This window comes from Nicotiana tabacum, chromosome 3, assembly GCF_000715075.1.
Source record: "Nicotiana tabacum cultivar K326 chromosome 3, ASM71507v2, whole genome shotgun sequence".
Lineage (NCBI taxonomy): Eukaryota > Viridiplantae > Streptophyta > Magnoliopsida > Solanales > Solanaceae > Nicotiana > Nicotiana tabacum.
In genome coordinates, this window is record NC_134082.1 from 47,797,283 (window position 1) to 47,812,225 (window position 14,943).

General features: G+C 37.3%; 2 protein-coding genes across 2 annotated transcripts; one reads left to right on the forward strand and one right to left on the reverse strand.

The window, feature by feature from the left end:
* Positions 1-3,949: 3,949 nt before the first annotated feature.
* On the forward strand, positions 3,950-8,676 carry LOC107822409 (uncharacterized). The gene is made up of 4 exons (XM_016648947.2): positions 3,950-4,631; positions 4,989-5,294; positions 5,399-7,399; positions 7,515-8,676. Exons 1-4 carry the CDS (start codon positions 4,040-4,042, stop codon positions 7,868-7,870), a joined length of 3,255 nt encoding a protein of 1,084 aa, XP_016504433.1. The 5' UTR covers positions 3,950-4,039; the 3' UTR covers positions 7,871-8,676.
* A 137-nt stretch (positions 8,677-8,813) lies between these two features.
* Positions 8,814-13,638, reverse strand: LOC107822410 (uncharacterized). Its single transcript, XM_016648948.2, has 3 exons — positions 13,472-13,638; positions 9,516-9,737; positions 8,814-9,404 (listed from the first exon to the last, which is right to left on the reverse strand). The coding sequence occupies exons 2-3, from the start codon at positions 9,705-9,707 to the stop codon at positions 9,270-9,272; spliced, it is 327 nt and encodes a 108-aa protein (XP_016504434.1). The 5' UTR covers positions 9,708-9,737; positions 13,472-13,638; the 3' UTR covers positions 8,814-9,269.
* Between the last annotated feature and the right edge of the window lie 1,305 nt (positions 13,639-14,943).

Below are 14,943 nucleotides of genomic sequence, written 5' to 3' on the forward strand. Positions count from 1 at the left end.
TTTCATGATTTTGATGCTAAATTCATAGTTGTTGATGTAATTTTAGTGATTTGAATGCACGAGCGAGTTCGTATGATATTTTTAGGGTGGTGTGCATGTTTGGTTTGGAGCCCCGAGGGCTCGGGTGAGTTTTAATAGGCCACGGAGTGAAAATTTTAACTTAGGAAATGCTGGTATGTTTCAGACCTACAGGCTTCACATCGCAAATACGAGCCATGTATCGCAAATGCGAGAGGTGGCCTGGGCAGCCTTTTTCGCAAATGCGAAGTGTTTGTCGCAAATGTGACACCCGTCTGGATCCTCCTTAGTCGCAAATGCGAAAACCCAGTCGCAAATGCGATCCCTCTTTCGCAATTCCCATCATAGCAAAGGTCGGGGTTCGCAATTCGCGTTTCCCACATCTGCGACCTGCAACTTTTATACTTAGACGAATTTTTAACCCATTTTCACATCTTTTCAAAACACAAACTCCCTAGGGCGATTTTTCAAGAACAACTCTTCTTCCAAAGCGATTGTAAGTTAATTTTAACTCATTTCCTTCAATCATTAACATCTTTTAACATGATTTCATCTCAAAATCAATGATTTTCATGGGGGAAATTGGGTGTTTTGGGTAGAACATAAGTTTTTCAAAAAATAGGGGATTTGGACCTCGATTTGAGGTCCGATTTCAAAACAAATTAAATATTTGGGTTCGTGGGGGAATGGGTAATCGGGTTTTGGTTTGAACCTCGGGTTTTGACCATGTGGGCCCGAGGCGATTTTTGACTTTTTGGGTAAAACTTTGGAAAACTCATTTTATGCATTGGGGTTGATTCATTTAACGTTTATTGATGTAATTAAGTAACTTGTGACTAGATATGAGTGAATTGGCGGTGGAATCAAGGCGTAAAGCTATAATTGAAACGTGAATTGTGTTCGTGACATCGAGGTAAGAGTTTGGTCTAACCTTAGCTTGAGGGATTAGGAGTCGAGTCTTATTTGTTATGTGGTAATTGTTGAGTACGACGTATAGACATGGTGACGAGTATCTATACGTTGGTGTCTAGCATGCCCGTGAGTCTTTATATTGTGATTATCATGACTTCGTTGTATCTTTCATGCCTTGGTGGTAGTTTCTATTTGTTGTGTAAAGTTTGTGGAAGGAATTATGACCTATGAACATTGAGGAGCGTTGGCTCAAGTTGTAATACGAATTGTGAAGGTATAAGTGATAATTGAACCATTAGAGCATTGACTCGAGTTGTGAAGCGAATTGTGAAGTAAAAGTGGGAAAGAGAAGAGATCATTATGTTGCCCCCTTGTCGGGCTATTATTGTTTTATTTGTTATCTCCCTTGCCGGGATGTTGATATTATTGATGGTGTTCCCTTGCCGGGACTAAATTGTTGGATTGTTGTTCCCTTGTCGGGACTAAATTATTGAATTGTTGTTCCCTTGCCGAGATTCTTATTATAATTTCATTTATTCTCTTGCCCTATTGTTTGTGATTGTTGTTTGGGTGAGGAAGAGAGTTAAAGCACGAAGGGTGATGTCATGCATTGTTTTTGTGAGGAAAGAGTGTAAAGCATGAAGGGTGATGCCGTGTATGATTGTGAGGAAAGAGTGTAAAGCACGAAGGGTGATGTCGTGTCGCACGATGTACCATTCCATGCAGATTATATTGATTATATGGTGAGGAAAAAAAGTAAAAGCACGAAGGGTGATGTCGTGCATATTTTTTATTATATGATTGCTTTGGTGAGGACGAGAGTAAAAGCACGAAGGGTGATGCCGTGCATTTATTGATTTCTGATTCCTTGTTGATATCTGAGTTATATTGTTTCTTTCGTTTACTTGTTGTCTTTCTATTCGGAATTGATATCTTCCCCCGCAGCATGCTACCCCTCCCATACTTGATTGTTTATTTCTGTGTTTCTCTTCCGTTGTATATGCTTGAATTGTACAAGTTTATTTGGTAGTCTGGTCCTAGCCTCGTCACTACTTCACCGAGGTTAGGCTAGACACTTACCAGCACATGGAGTCGGTTGTGCTGATACTACACTCTGCACTATGTGCAGATCCCGGAGCAGCTCTTGGACCGTAGTTTGGAGGCTACCTTCAGTCCACGCGGAGATCCAAGGTAGACTTGCAGGCGTCCGCAGGTCTTGGCGTCTCCTCTATCTTTTATTTCCGGTTTCATCTTTTTGCTTCAGAAACAGTGTGTCCTTTTATTTTCAGACCTTGTATTTAGCAGTCTTAGACCGTCTGTGGTACTGTGACACCAGGTTTTGGGTGATTAAGGCTTGAGTAGTTGTAATAGATACAGATTTCAGATATTTTATTGTTTTCTTCTGCTTAATTTAAATTTCCGTTGTTTATACGTTGTCAGTTTATGTGTGTTATAAGGAAATAAATGGATAATGAAGTAGTTAGTTTACAGGATTGGCTTGCCTAGCTCACATTAGTAAGCGTCATCACGACTCCCGAGGATAGGAAATCCAGGTATATAACAATAATCTCAAGGTTTATTTAGGTCATGATAGACTGACCAACTTAATCATCAACTTTAAATTACTCTTTCATTTGGTTAATGTTTTTTTAATCTTTAGGTGCACAATTGAGTTGCTAATATAAATAATTTATATATAGTATAGTGATTTCTTTTAGAATAAAGTAATCCTGTATTCAAAACCATGTGCTTATAACGAAAAAATAAAACCACGTGGTTATCTTGTTCTTTTCCATCTCTTTGACTAAAGTCTCCTAATTACGTCAGGCGAATTTCCTTCGGTGTCTCATGCTAAGAACGCTATACATATTACAACAACAATAACAACGATCCAGTATAATTCCACTAATGGGATTTAGGAAGGGTAGTGTGTACGCAGACCTTACCTCTACCCCGATGGGGTAAAGAGGCTATTTCCGAAATGCTATACACATTGAAAAAGTTAATATTATTTCTTTTACGATTAACCGGAAACTTTTTTAAAAATTAAATTTATTTCTTGATGCAATTACACTTTTATGTTTCTTTGTATGTTTCGTATGACGGAATTTAGTTTTAGGTTCTTTTTTTTCATAAGTAAATCATTTTGTGTTGTTTGGCTACAAAAAGTTTTTTTCATCAAACGGAAAAAAAACTAAAGGAAATAACTGACTTTCCTCACTTATGGATGAAGGTCATTTTCTTACAACAGATTTTTAATTTCATATTATTTGCTTCAACTAGTACTTCGTTACAACATCCTTGATTTTAAAAAGTGTATTTGCTTCGATTCAATTAATTATCGCACTTCATATGGTTTATTTATTAAGAGAATGGTTGGTATCGTTTATGTTGACTTTTCTTACGTCATTAGTGAAATGTTTATTACAAGCAAGTTATTACTATATTCATAAGAGTATAAGTAGGTCCCGTTTTACGTCATTAATTAGTGGAGTTGTTCAACTATTCAAGTTATAATAATCTGGTACTTTTGTGGATACGATATCTTTTTCGCAAAATAATAACTTCTTAATGTGGACACAAGTATTTTTCTTTTTCTCCAATCTCGTACTTTTGTGGATACGATATATTTTTCCCAAGATAACAACGTTTTAATGTGGACACAAATATTTTTCTTTTCCCCCAAAGGTTGACTATTTTAATAATAAAATCATAAAAATGTACAAGTAACAAGTAGCACAACTTTTGAAAGAAGACCAGCAAAAGGCTCTGCCATGATATATATATAAACCAGAAAGAGTTTGAACTTGGAACGAACCAGGAAGCTAGCTTTCACATGCAAAAACTAAAACAAAAAATAAGATGAAATCTCATTGTGTAACGTTTCTATTTTCTCCATATAATTTAATTAGGCAGTATATATTCAAAACAAACGGCAAATACGAAACCGAGTAAGTGAAGCTGGCGTGTGTTGGGTTTGAGGAAGGGAGGGAATGTAAGACTCTTACTAACTAATACAAAAAAAGGATATTAAAGAAACTGTTGCATTGCTCTCAGCTACTACTCTTGTTTGGTTCATTGAAAAGACAACTTTATCAGTCAACCAATTATGGAAAAAACCAACAGCATTCTTATGTTTGTGTTGCTTCATCTCTTTACTGCTTCTTTGGCTATTAATCCTAATGATGAAGCTGCTCTTCTTGCCTTCAAATCTCACATTTCTTCTTCTGATCCTAATAACTTGTTACAAAGCAACTGGTCTGTCTCCTCCCCAGTTTGCAGCTGGATTGGCATTACTTGCAGCTCGCGTCACCATAGAGTCACTGCTTTAGACATTTCTAGCATGCAACTTCGCGGTACCATTCCTCCACACCTCGGAAATCTCTCATTTCTTGTTTCCCTTGACATCAGTAACAACAGTTTTCGTGGCGATCTGCCACAAGAGTTGTCTCTTTTGCTAAGGTTGAAACTTATTGATGTTACAGAAAATAATTTTAGTGGCCCTATTCCATCAGTCTTAAGTTTGTTACCTAACCTTCGATTCCTCTACCTTTCGAGCAACAAATTTTCAGGGGAAATCCCATCTTCCTTTTCCAATCTAACAAATCTTCAACAGTTAAGAGTGCAGAGGAATTCTCTTCAAGGAAAGATCCCTCCTGAAATTGGCGACCTTCGTTACTTGACAATGTTAGACCTACAAGGTAATGTTTAAGTATATTATCATCTCATCTAAAAGCTTAAACTGTTAGAGAGTGCATGCATATTTTCATTTACTTCATTATATACAGAGGCAGAGTCAGAATTTGAAACTTATGGGCTCAGGATTCTAGTTCTTTTAAGTTACCAGGTTCTAAATTAATAATTTGTTCTTTTTCAATTAATTTCTTAAGACAAATATAAGGTTTGGACCAAAGCTACTGGGTTCGGCCAAACCATAACTGAAGGGCTGGCTCCGCCCCTGATTATATATTCAACATGCAGACCTAGTTGATCTTTTTGATTGGCCATGTTGAAGTGTGTGATCGCCTCATCTAAAAGTTTAATTATGTCTCCGACAGGTAACCGGCTTACTGGCTTTATACCACCATCAATCTTCAACATGACTTCCCTGAGACAACTCGCCTTAATTCGCAATCGTCTTACTGGTAAACTTCCTGTAGATATTTGTAACAATCTCCCAAATCTTGAAGTGCTCTTTCTCTCAAGCAACATCCTAGATGGCCTAATCCCACCAAATTTAGAGAAATGCTCAAAGCTTAAAAATTTGACATTGTCTGGCAATCAGTTCACTGGAACTATACCTAGAGAACTTGGGAACTTAACTATGCTCACAGTGTTGCATCTTGGAGAAAACCTTTTAGAAGGTATGAATTATCTTTCAGCTTTTGTTTTTTTTATTTTAAGATTTCTGAATAGCTAAGCAATGTCAGTTTGAGCTAATCTTTATGCATTTTACTCTAATTGCCAGGAGAAATACCAGTTGAGATAGGTAATCTACAAAACCTTCAAATGCTTGGGTTAAAAGCTAACAACTTAAGTGGTTCTATTCCTGCAAATATTTTCAACATTTCAGCATTGAAGATACTTACCATATATGGAAATCAGATATCAGGTAGTTTACCTTCAGATTTAGGCCTTAGAACACTAAATCTTGAAGAAGTTTACCTTGGATCGAATGATCTCAGCGGAAGACTTGCTCCTACAATCTCAAATGCTTCAAGGCTAATTATTATAGACCTAGCAAACAACAAATGTACAGGTCCAATTCCTGATTCATTTGGTACCTTAGAGTTTCTTGAAGGCCTATACTTGGGTGGTAACAACTTCATTAATGAGCCATCTTCTTCTGAGTTAAGCTTCCTTACATCCCTGACTAATTGTAGATATTTAAGAGAAGTGGTCATTGAAGAGAATCCTTTGAATGGTTTTCTTCCAGCTTCTATTGGAAATTTTTCCGATTCTCTTCGGATAATTATTGCACGTAGAAGCAAACTGAAGGGCACCATCCCAGAAGAAGTTGGAAATCTAAGCGGCTTACGTGTGCTAGCTCTGTCTCATAATAACCTCATTGGTTCCATTCCTGAGAAGTTGAGAACAATGCAAAATCTTCAAGAATTTTACTTAGAAAATAACAGTCTAAGAGGAACAATACCTGATGATATCTGCAGATTACAGAATCTTGGAGCTTTAGACTTGACTTCTAATCAAATTTCTGGTTCAGTTCCAGCTTGTTTAGGAAAAGTGTCGACTTTAAGATATCTGCATTTAGGTTTCAACAGATTGAATTCCACCTTACCTGAAAGCCTGTGGAGTCTTCAAGATCTCTTAGAACTGAGTGCATCATCAAATCTATTAAGCGGGCGTATACCTCCTGAGATTGGTAATCTAAAAGTTGTGACACTAATTGATCTGTCAAAAAATGATCTTTCTGGTAATATTCCTAGTACTATAGGGGGTCTTGAAAAGTTGATTAGTCTCTCAATGGCACATAATAAATTAGAAGGGCCTATTCCAAGTTCATTTGGTAAAATGGTAGGCTTGGAATTCTTGGATTTTTCTTACAACAATCTTACTAGTGAAATTCCAAAGTCACTTGAAGCACTCTCACACCTTAACTACTTCAACTTCTCTTTTAACAAGTTAAAGGGAGAAATTCCCACTGGCGGTCCTTTTGCAAATTTCACCGGTCAATCTTTCATGTCCAATGATGCACTCTGTGGTGCTTCTCGCTTTAATGTGTCACCATGCCTCATCAAATCCACCAAGAAATCAAGGAGAAAGAGAATGCTTATAGGACTATTTATTCTATTAGGGATTGGATCAATGTTTCTAGTATTTGTCCTTGGATATATGCTGTTAAGATGGCAAAAGAAAAAGAAGAATTCAGGTCAAACAGATGAGTCTTTTGTGAAAGGACATGACAGAATATCATATCATGAACTTCAACAAGCAACTGGAGGATTCAGTGAGAGCAATTTGCTTGGTAAAGGGAGTTTCAGCATGGTTTACAAAGGGATACTTAAGGATGGGACTCTTTTGGCAGCAAAGGTATTCAATGTGCATTTGGAGGGAGCATTTAAGAGCTTTGACACAGAATGTGAGATACTACGCAACCTTCGCCATAGAAATCTCACAAGAGTGATCACTAGTTGTTCCAACCCAGACTTCAAAGCCTTAGTATTGGAGTACATGCCCAATGGAACACTTGATAAGTGGCTATACTCTCATAACTTGTTCTTAGACATGTTGCAGAGGGTGGATATTATGATAGATGTGGCATCGGCATTAGATTATCTCCACAATGGGTATCCAACACCTGTGGTGCATTGTGATCTGAAGCCAAGCAATGTCTTGCTAGATCAAGAAATGATTGGTCATGTGAGTGATTTTGGCATAGCAAAGTTGCTAGGTGCAGGGGAGACTTTCGTCCAAACAAGGACTATAGCAACCATTGGATACATTGCTCCAGGTAATAGAACCTTTCAAACTTGGTATGCTGTAGATTTTCCATTTCAAAATTATATTCCATGGTAATAAGGAGTACTTTAGCTCATGAACTAACAAAATTTCCCCCTTGATTGCAGAGTATGGACAGGATGGAATAGTATCCAAAAATTGTGATGTCTATAGTTTCGGCATCATGATGATGGAAACATTTATTAGGATGAGGCCAAGTGATGATATGTTTACTGGAGATTTGAGCCTAAGATGTTGGATTAATGACTCTTTTCCTAGTGGAGTTGGTCAAGTTGTGGATGCCAATTTGTTGAGGCCAGAGGAAGGACATATTGAAGCCAAGATTCAATGTTTGTTGTCTATTATGGAATTAGCTTTGAGTTGCACTTTAGTGTCACCTGATGCAAGAGTTAACATGGAAAATGCTCTTTCGTCCCTCAGGAAGATAAGATTTCAGTTTGTCACTAGTTGTGTTAGGACATAAAAGAAAAGGTTCTACTCCTTTTTTGTCAGTTTTCCCATGATTATTTCATCACTCCATATGATGTATGTTCTGTGTGTGATTCAGAGCTTGTAAAGAAATAAGCTATATGATATGATTACTAAAAAATAAAGTAACAGACCTATGACTTCAAATTCCATCGATAGCTCAATGGAGTTGGTGAGAAGTACAGAATGCATAGGGATAAATGCATACAAAAAGTTAGTTCTCTTATCCTCGTAAAAGAATATGCTGAAACTAATAAACTTAAGAAAAACAGGTCTACAACTAAATGGAGCCTCATGTTTCTTTACAGAACTGCTTTTCTCCAGACCAAGGATTTCTACATAGATGAAGCAGGACAAGACTTTAACTGTACACCTTTCTCAGTTCACTCAGGTCGATATCTGCAATACCCAATGGAATGAGAATAGATATGTCCTAGGATGCCATTTCTGATCATTGTTTTTCTCTTCAGAAGGACCATTTGTGATCATTGTTTCGCAGGTGAACTCACAGAGCTTATCACAGTTCATCAGAGAAATGTAGTCAATGGTGGTTGATACGCTCTACACAACGCTCTCAGGCTCTTAGAGCATCAGCCGCATGTCAATTGCAGTAGCCCCTTTGAAGCAACTAGAAGTATTCACATTGCAGTTGGAAATAATAAGCTCGAATTAAAAACTTCTACTACATCAAGGTGCCACTTCTAGTGTTGCTGTAGTCCTCTCGGACCAGCTACTAATCTTCACCTTGGTAAACTATTGCCTCAGAACTAGCTAATCGGACGAGAACCCCTCCACAGATTCCTCCTTTTTATCATATTTGCTTTAGATGAAGAGAATCAATTAAGTAACATCAGATTACGTAACCACTGAGATTTTTGCAAGAATACCCACTTTGGAATAATAAAGGGAGAGATTCTGGCAGGAATATTTGAATTCTAATGAAAAGGTCCATAATAAATTATCACAACTACATAGAAACTGAAAAAGGGGAAAATACCTACGCATTGGATCATAATCAGTCATTTATTACATGGGGACCACACCATCTTTCCTTGAGCATTGTTGTTGACACAACTAAACTACCTAACCAACTGCCTGGACTACACCAAAAAGCACTCGGTCGTTAATTTCTATTTTCCAAGCATTTGCCTCCATAACTGTCACTCAGGTACCTTCACAAGCTATAGAAATAACTCAAATCATTCAAGTGCCTGCACAAGCTACTAAATGACAACCCCCATAGGGGGCAAATTTAACAAGAAATGCTTAAGCAAAAGTCCTACTACATTTCTAATAACTTTCAAATGCCCCCAAATCGTATTTAGCTGCACTAGCGCATGATTCCATTAGCAGGAATAAATCAAAGAAGAGACAAGCACACAATTTCAACAACATTACTGAAGGGAATCGGCTGCAGGGACTGGATGATGGTTTACAACCACAGGAGGCCGAAGAGCATTGTGATTAGCTACATTTTCCTTGCGTGCCTTGTACATCTCTTCTGTCTCAATGACAACCAACCTTTTCACCTAAGATCAGTATGAGAAATGTAAAATGAATAATTACTAGTACTTCATATGAAAACGAGAGAAGAGCACTCATTCAACTAATTCATATTAATAGCAAGCCAATTTTAAAACCTGCTGAAGCATTCCCCTAACAGTAGGGGTGTTCCACCGCATTACAGTCCTGTTACATTTGCGAAGACGCAGTGCCTCTAAGGTACGTCTATGGAGCCTTCTAGTGCCGGGAATACCCCTTACAAGGGTTATGTATAGATTAGGGCTCCAAGCTACTGGAACACAAGCTTTAAAAGCGTTGTAAGCACTCATCTCTTTCCTGTTTTACCGGTTTATACTTTCCTGTGGCAGAAGTAACGTAAAACTTTCCATCAAATATTTTCAAATAGGAAGCTAGGGAAGGAGGTAAAGGATCTAACAAATCTACTTCACGTGGATATTTATATTTCTCACAATTAAACAAAATATAGCTAAGTGACAGCAATGAACTTATTAATAAAACACACCTAAGCTGGATAACTATCTTAAGTAACAACATGGATTAAAAAAATTTAACCGAAAAAAAGGGAGGGGGGGGGGTGATTGCGTAGTGTGTTCCTTTTTTCCTTTTACGTTGATTGTTCGGGCATATCCTTTACAAATATGAAAATACATGTCTGTATAATGGGTTTTGGATGCTGAGGAAAATGGGTTTTGGAAACAAATGGATTAAATGGATTAAGTTCTGCACTACCACCGTGAAGTACTCCGTCTTGGTTAATTCAAGCCCAGCCGGCTTCTTCTCTCCTCAAAAGGGTCTTAGGCAAGGGGATCCTCTATCACCTTTTCTCTTCATCATTGCCATGGAAGGTCTCAGTAACATGCTAAATAAAGCCAAGAATTTACAATGGTTCAAAGGCTTTGAAGTTGGTAGCAGGTCTGGGAATAGAGTGACTGTCTCACATCTGCTATACGCAGATGACACCCTAATTTTTTGTGGGGCTGAAGAATCTCAAGTGCTGCATTTAAATCTGACCTTGCTTATTTTTGAAGCTCTTTCAGGTTTGCACATTAATATGATGAAGAGTGTCATTTATCCTGTCAATGATGTTTTTAATCTGGAGGGCCTGGCTGACATTCTTTGCTGTAGTACTGGCACACTACCAACTACGTATCTGGGGCTTCCGCTAGGAGCAAAGTTCAACTCATATGATATATGGAGTGGAGTCACTGAAAAAATTAAAAGAAGACTAGCTAACTGGCAAATGCAATACCTTTCTATGGGACGGAGACTCACACTCATCAACAGTGTATTGGATAGCCTTCCCACCCACCTTATGTCTTTATTTCCCATCCCCGGAAAGGTGCTGAAGCAGATAGACAAATACAGGAGGAATTTTCTTTGGGAAGGAGGCAGCAAAACTCATAAATTCCACTTGGTTAATTGGAAAAAAGTAACACTACCAAAGTCACAAGGTGGCCTGGGAATTAGAGATCTCATGGTCCATAATAAGAGCATGCTTATGAAATGGCTGTGGAGATACTCACAAGAGGATCACGCCCTTTGGAAGGAGGTGGTAACTGCAAAACATGGCAATAAAAATCACTGGAGTACCAAGGTTGCTAGATCACCATATGGAGTAGGACCTTGGAAGTATATCAGCAAGCTAGGGGAGGAGTTTTATCACCAATGCAAGTTTACGGTAGGCAATGGAGCAAAAATAAGGTTCTGGGAAGATAAATGGCTGGGGTACTCAACATTGCAAGCTGATTTTCCGAACCTCTATTCAATATCCACAAGTAAACAGTCAACCATTTCACAAAACAGAGCTGATTATTCCTGGAATCCTTTGTTCAGGAGGAACATACAAGATTGGGAGCTGCAAGATCTTCTCAACCTACTGGAAAGACTAGGGACAGTCTTAATTAATGATCAGGCATCGGACAGACTCATCTGGGGGAATAAAGCCAATGGCAAGTACTCTGTGAAGGCAGGCTACTACATGCAATGTACTCAAAATGAATTGTTAATCGATTGGCCATGGAAATTAATTTGGAAAACTAAGCTACCTCCAAAGGTGATTTGCTTTAGTTGGATAGCCCTCTATGAAGCATCACTCACTCAAGACAATCTTAGCAGAAGAAGCATCCCCATAGTCAACAGATGCTACATGTGTCAACATGCCTTAGAGACCAATAGACATTTTTTTTTACACTGTACAGCTGTTGCAGATGTATGGAACATGTTCATCTCAGCTTTTGGTCTTAAATGGGTTATGCCTGAGAGTGTTAAAGATGCCATGGTTAGCTGGAGCTCATGGAAAGTTGGGAAATCCATCAGGAAAGTTTGGAAGATGATCCCTGCTTGCATTTTCTGGTGTGTCTGGACAGAAAGAAACTCTAGATGCTTTGAAGGCATTACTACTCCAAATTACGTTCTTAAGGCTAGATGTTTAACAAGTCTTTGTAGCTGGAGTAATCTCTCCCCTGTCAATTCCCCTGAATCTTTTTTGGACTTTGTTAGCTCCTTAACTTTAGATTAGGCCTTTTGTAATAGATCTAACATTGTCTTCTTCTTTTTTCTCTATTCCTTTGCTCTGTAATTTCTGAATTTGCATCTTCTTGATGCCTTCTATGAAATACATTAACTTATCAAAAAAAAAAAAAAAAAAACATGTCTGTATAATATTTATTCATATTTTTAGAATCTGCAGGGATGCATAAAGTAAAATCCATAAGCATCAACATTCAAAGCGTGATGTTGCCGGAAGCTATGAAAGTTAGAGAATTGATTTTCTCAAGGTTATGAGGTAAAAATGGAAGGAGTACCAACTCATAGTGGGCAGAACTGTCATGAGTCTTACATTACATTGCTTGGTGTAAACTCATAAGGAACTTTGGTTCATTATCACCAATATCAGTAAACATGTACTCAGACTGGGAGAACGCAGGATTCTCCCCAAGGTTTAACAAAATGTGGTCCATATATTTCAAAATTGATTATTTATCTATATGATTAATTCTTACAAGTATTTCATAGTATTAGGAAGTTCTACGACTGAGTAGCTTATTTATTATACACCACTACTGGAAAAGATTAGGAGTCAATTAACAGGAACAGTATCGCATTTCATGAAAGCCTGAAGAAGTAATTGACATCTTCTTCAAGAAACGGGTTGACTAGCAGTAGTAGCAATACTACAACAACAACAACAACGACCCAGTAAAATCCCACAAGTGGAGTATGGGGAGGGTAGTGTGTACGCAAGACCTAACCCCGACCCCGATGGGGTAAAGAGGCTGTTTCCAATAGGCCCTCGGCTCAAGAAGACGGAAAAGACGAGTAGAGACAATATATCAGTGTCGTTAACAGAAAGCATAGAAATAATAACAGCATAAATGATTGCTATTAATTCCAGAAGCGAAACCACTATTTTCGACCCTCATCACTTTGAACATGTGTTCCCACTCAATATAGGCATATTGCGGCCAACCTCTCAGCCATGAACAGTACTTAACTGAAACCTTGTCAAACGTCAATTATACACTGAGCTCACATCTAAACCCATAGGGCTTAGCTCAATCGGCAGAGGTTGAGGGACTTGTGGCTTAGGTCACAAGTTCAGCTCTTTGCCAAGGGAACTAAGTCTCCTATCTAAATGTAGAAGGATAGAGGAGCAGGCCATTATCCCCGAATTCTGAAGGCTGCGGTTCCAGACATGGTTCTAACTCCTAAGGGTTGATTCCAGACAGATTCTCAGTAATAAAAAGAAAAGCTAACATCTAAGTAATTACCAAAAAAATGGCAAAATCAATTTCTTTTATTGTTCGCTAACGAGCAAAACAATTTTTTACGAGTTCAATACCTCTTCCAGCAGAGATGGAAAGATAAAAATTGAACTTTTTTTTCAAGGACTTCACACAATGTCTCTTCCACTATAATTAATATTTGGGATTACATGAGGGAATAATTAACATGTTTTCATTCTAATTAACATCAGAAGTTAATACACAAGACAATTTAGAGACACCCAAAATCCTAACGGGCATATTAGAATTTTAGAAATAGTGTTATGAAGATCAAATTGCAAACTTACTTGGCCAAGTCCTCACTGAAGACTGAACTTTGCTCCTCTATGCTGAACTTTAGGACTTTCCCTCTGCCCTATGGGTTTCTGTGTTTTGGAAACTCCAATTTACTATTTGGGCCAATATCACCCGATTCGGCCCTCCAAAAGAGCCTCTTTTTCCCCCATTTTCAAGAACACTTTTGAACCAAACTCATAGATTTTATTTACATTTTTATTTTTTATAGCCGAAGTATTCGAGTTAGTTTGTGTGTACCTCGGCTAATTTTACGAAAAAATATACTACCTCCTACCCGCATAAGTATGGGAAACTATATCCACCAATACTTAAACAGATAAAAAGAAATCACCTAGGATCAGTTTGGAAAGTCATGTATAAGTAGTTGATTGTGTAATTATTAGGCTAGTAATTTACATCCTGATAATTATACAGTATAGCAATTATAATGAAATATTTGTTTGTAACAACGTAATTACATTCAAATTATGTCTGTTGTCCCTTGACCCGCCAACCTAACTGAAAATGGCCCAAGTTTAAAGCTCTTACCCTATTTGGTCCAGGTTGTACATAATCTAAAAGAATCTTTTTATCATTTAGCCCAAAACTAAAGACGCAGTTCCTCCATAGTTCATAGCCTACATAAGCTTCTTGATAGCTCTCTTTTATGCGTATTCTGCCTTATCATATAAGCACACTTCAACTCCATATAAGAACCTGGATATTTGAACAAGATTTTTGAAGTTGTTCAGTGACGAATTTGCCTCATCCTTGCTACTAGGTTTAGTATTCTCTTCCTTTCCGTGTATATAATCATAAAACCTCTATTATTGGAGCTCAAGTTTCTCAAATCTAAAATTTGATTGACTAAAAAAACTCCATTGAAGGTTGAAGCTTTAAGTTTGAACCATATCTGAAATTTTAAGTTTGAAAGCAAATTCAGATCTAAGATTTGAGATTAATTTTGAAGTGGGCGTTATTGGGTTTGCTTGAAAATATCATTGGGTATTGTTCCAATTGGTTGAAAATATCAAGAGGAGTTTAAAACTTAAATTTGAAGTGATTTGGAGCAGATTTGAGCTACATTTAAGTCAAATTTCAAAAGAGGCTCAAGAAAGAAGAATCTCTGAAGCTTCATTGATAGAATTCATTTGTATAGTAATGTATAATAGTGTATATGAGTATATAAACATCTCTTATACACTATTATACCAAGTATTTGGTAGATTACTAACTTCTTCTTCTTCTTTCTTCTTCAATGAATTTAGTGTTAAAATTAAGGTATAATGGTGGATAAAAGGTATTTTCTCTGTAAACGTATATAATTATTGTTTATACACAATTATACAATGTAAGTACATTATTTAGATATTATAAATACAATATATATATATATATATATATATATAAGTGTATATAACGTTTTTATATACCACTGTATAAGAATGCACAACGGCGAAATTAATTTTTGTGTGTTTTCTTA

Excerpts from the sequence above, each read along its gene's own strand:
- LOC107822409 (XM_016648947.2), top strand. The coding sequence starts at position 4,040 with ATGGAAAAAACCAACAGCATTCTTATGTTTGTGTTGCTTCATCTCTTT. Across the intron at positions 4,632-4,988 it reads GACAATGTTAGACCTACAAG|GTAACCGGCTTACTGGCTTT; the intron begins GTAATGTTTAAG and ends TGTCTCCGACAG. Across the intron at positions 5,295-5,398 it reads TGGAGAAAACCTTTTAGAAG|GAGAAATACCAGTTGAGATA; the intron begins GTATGAATTATC and ends TCTAATTGCCAG.
- LOC107822410 (XM_016648948.2), bottom strand. The coding sequence starts at position 9,707 with ATGAGTGCTTACAACGCTTTTAAAGCTTGTGTTCCAGTAGCTTGGAGC. Across the intron at positions 9,405-9,515 it reads TTAGGGGAATGCTTCAGCAG|GTGAAAAGGTTGGTTGTCAT; the intron begins GTTTTAAAATTG and ends TACTGATCTTAG.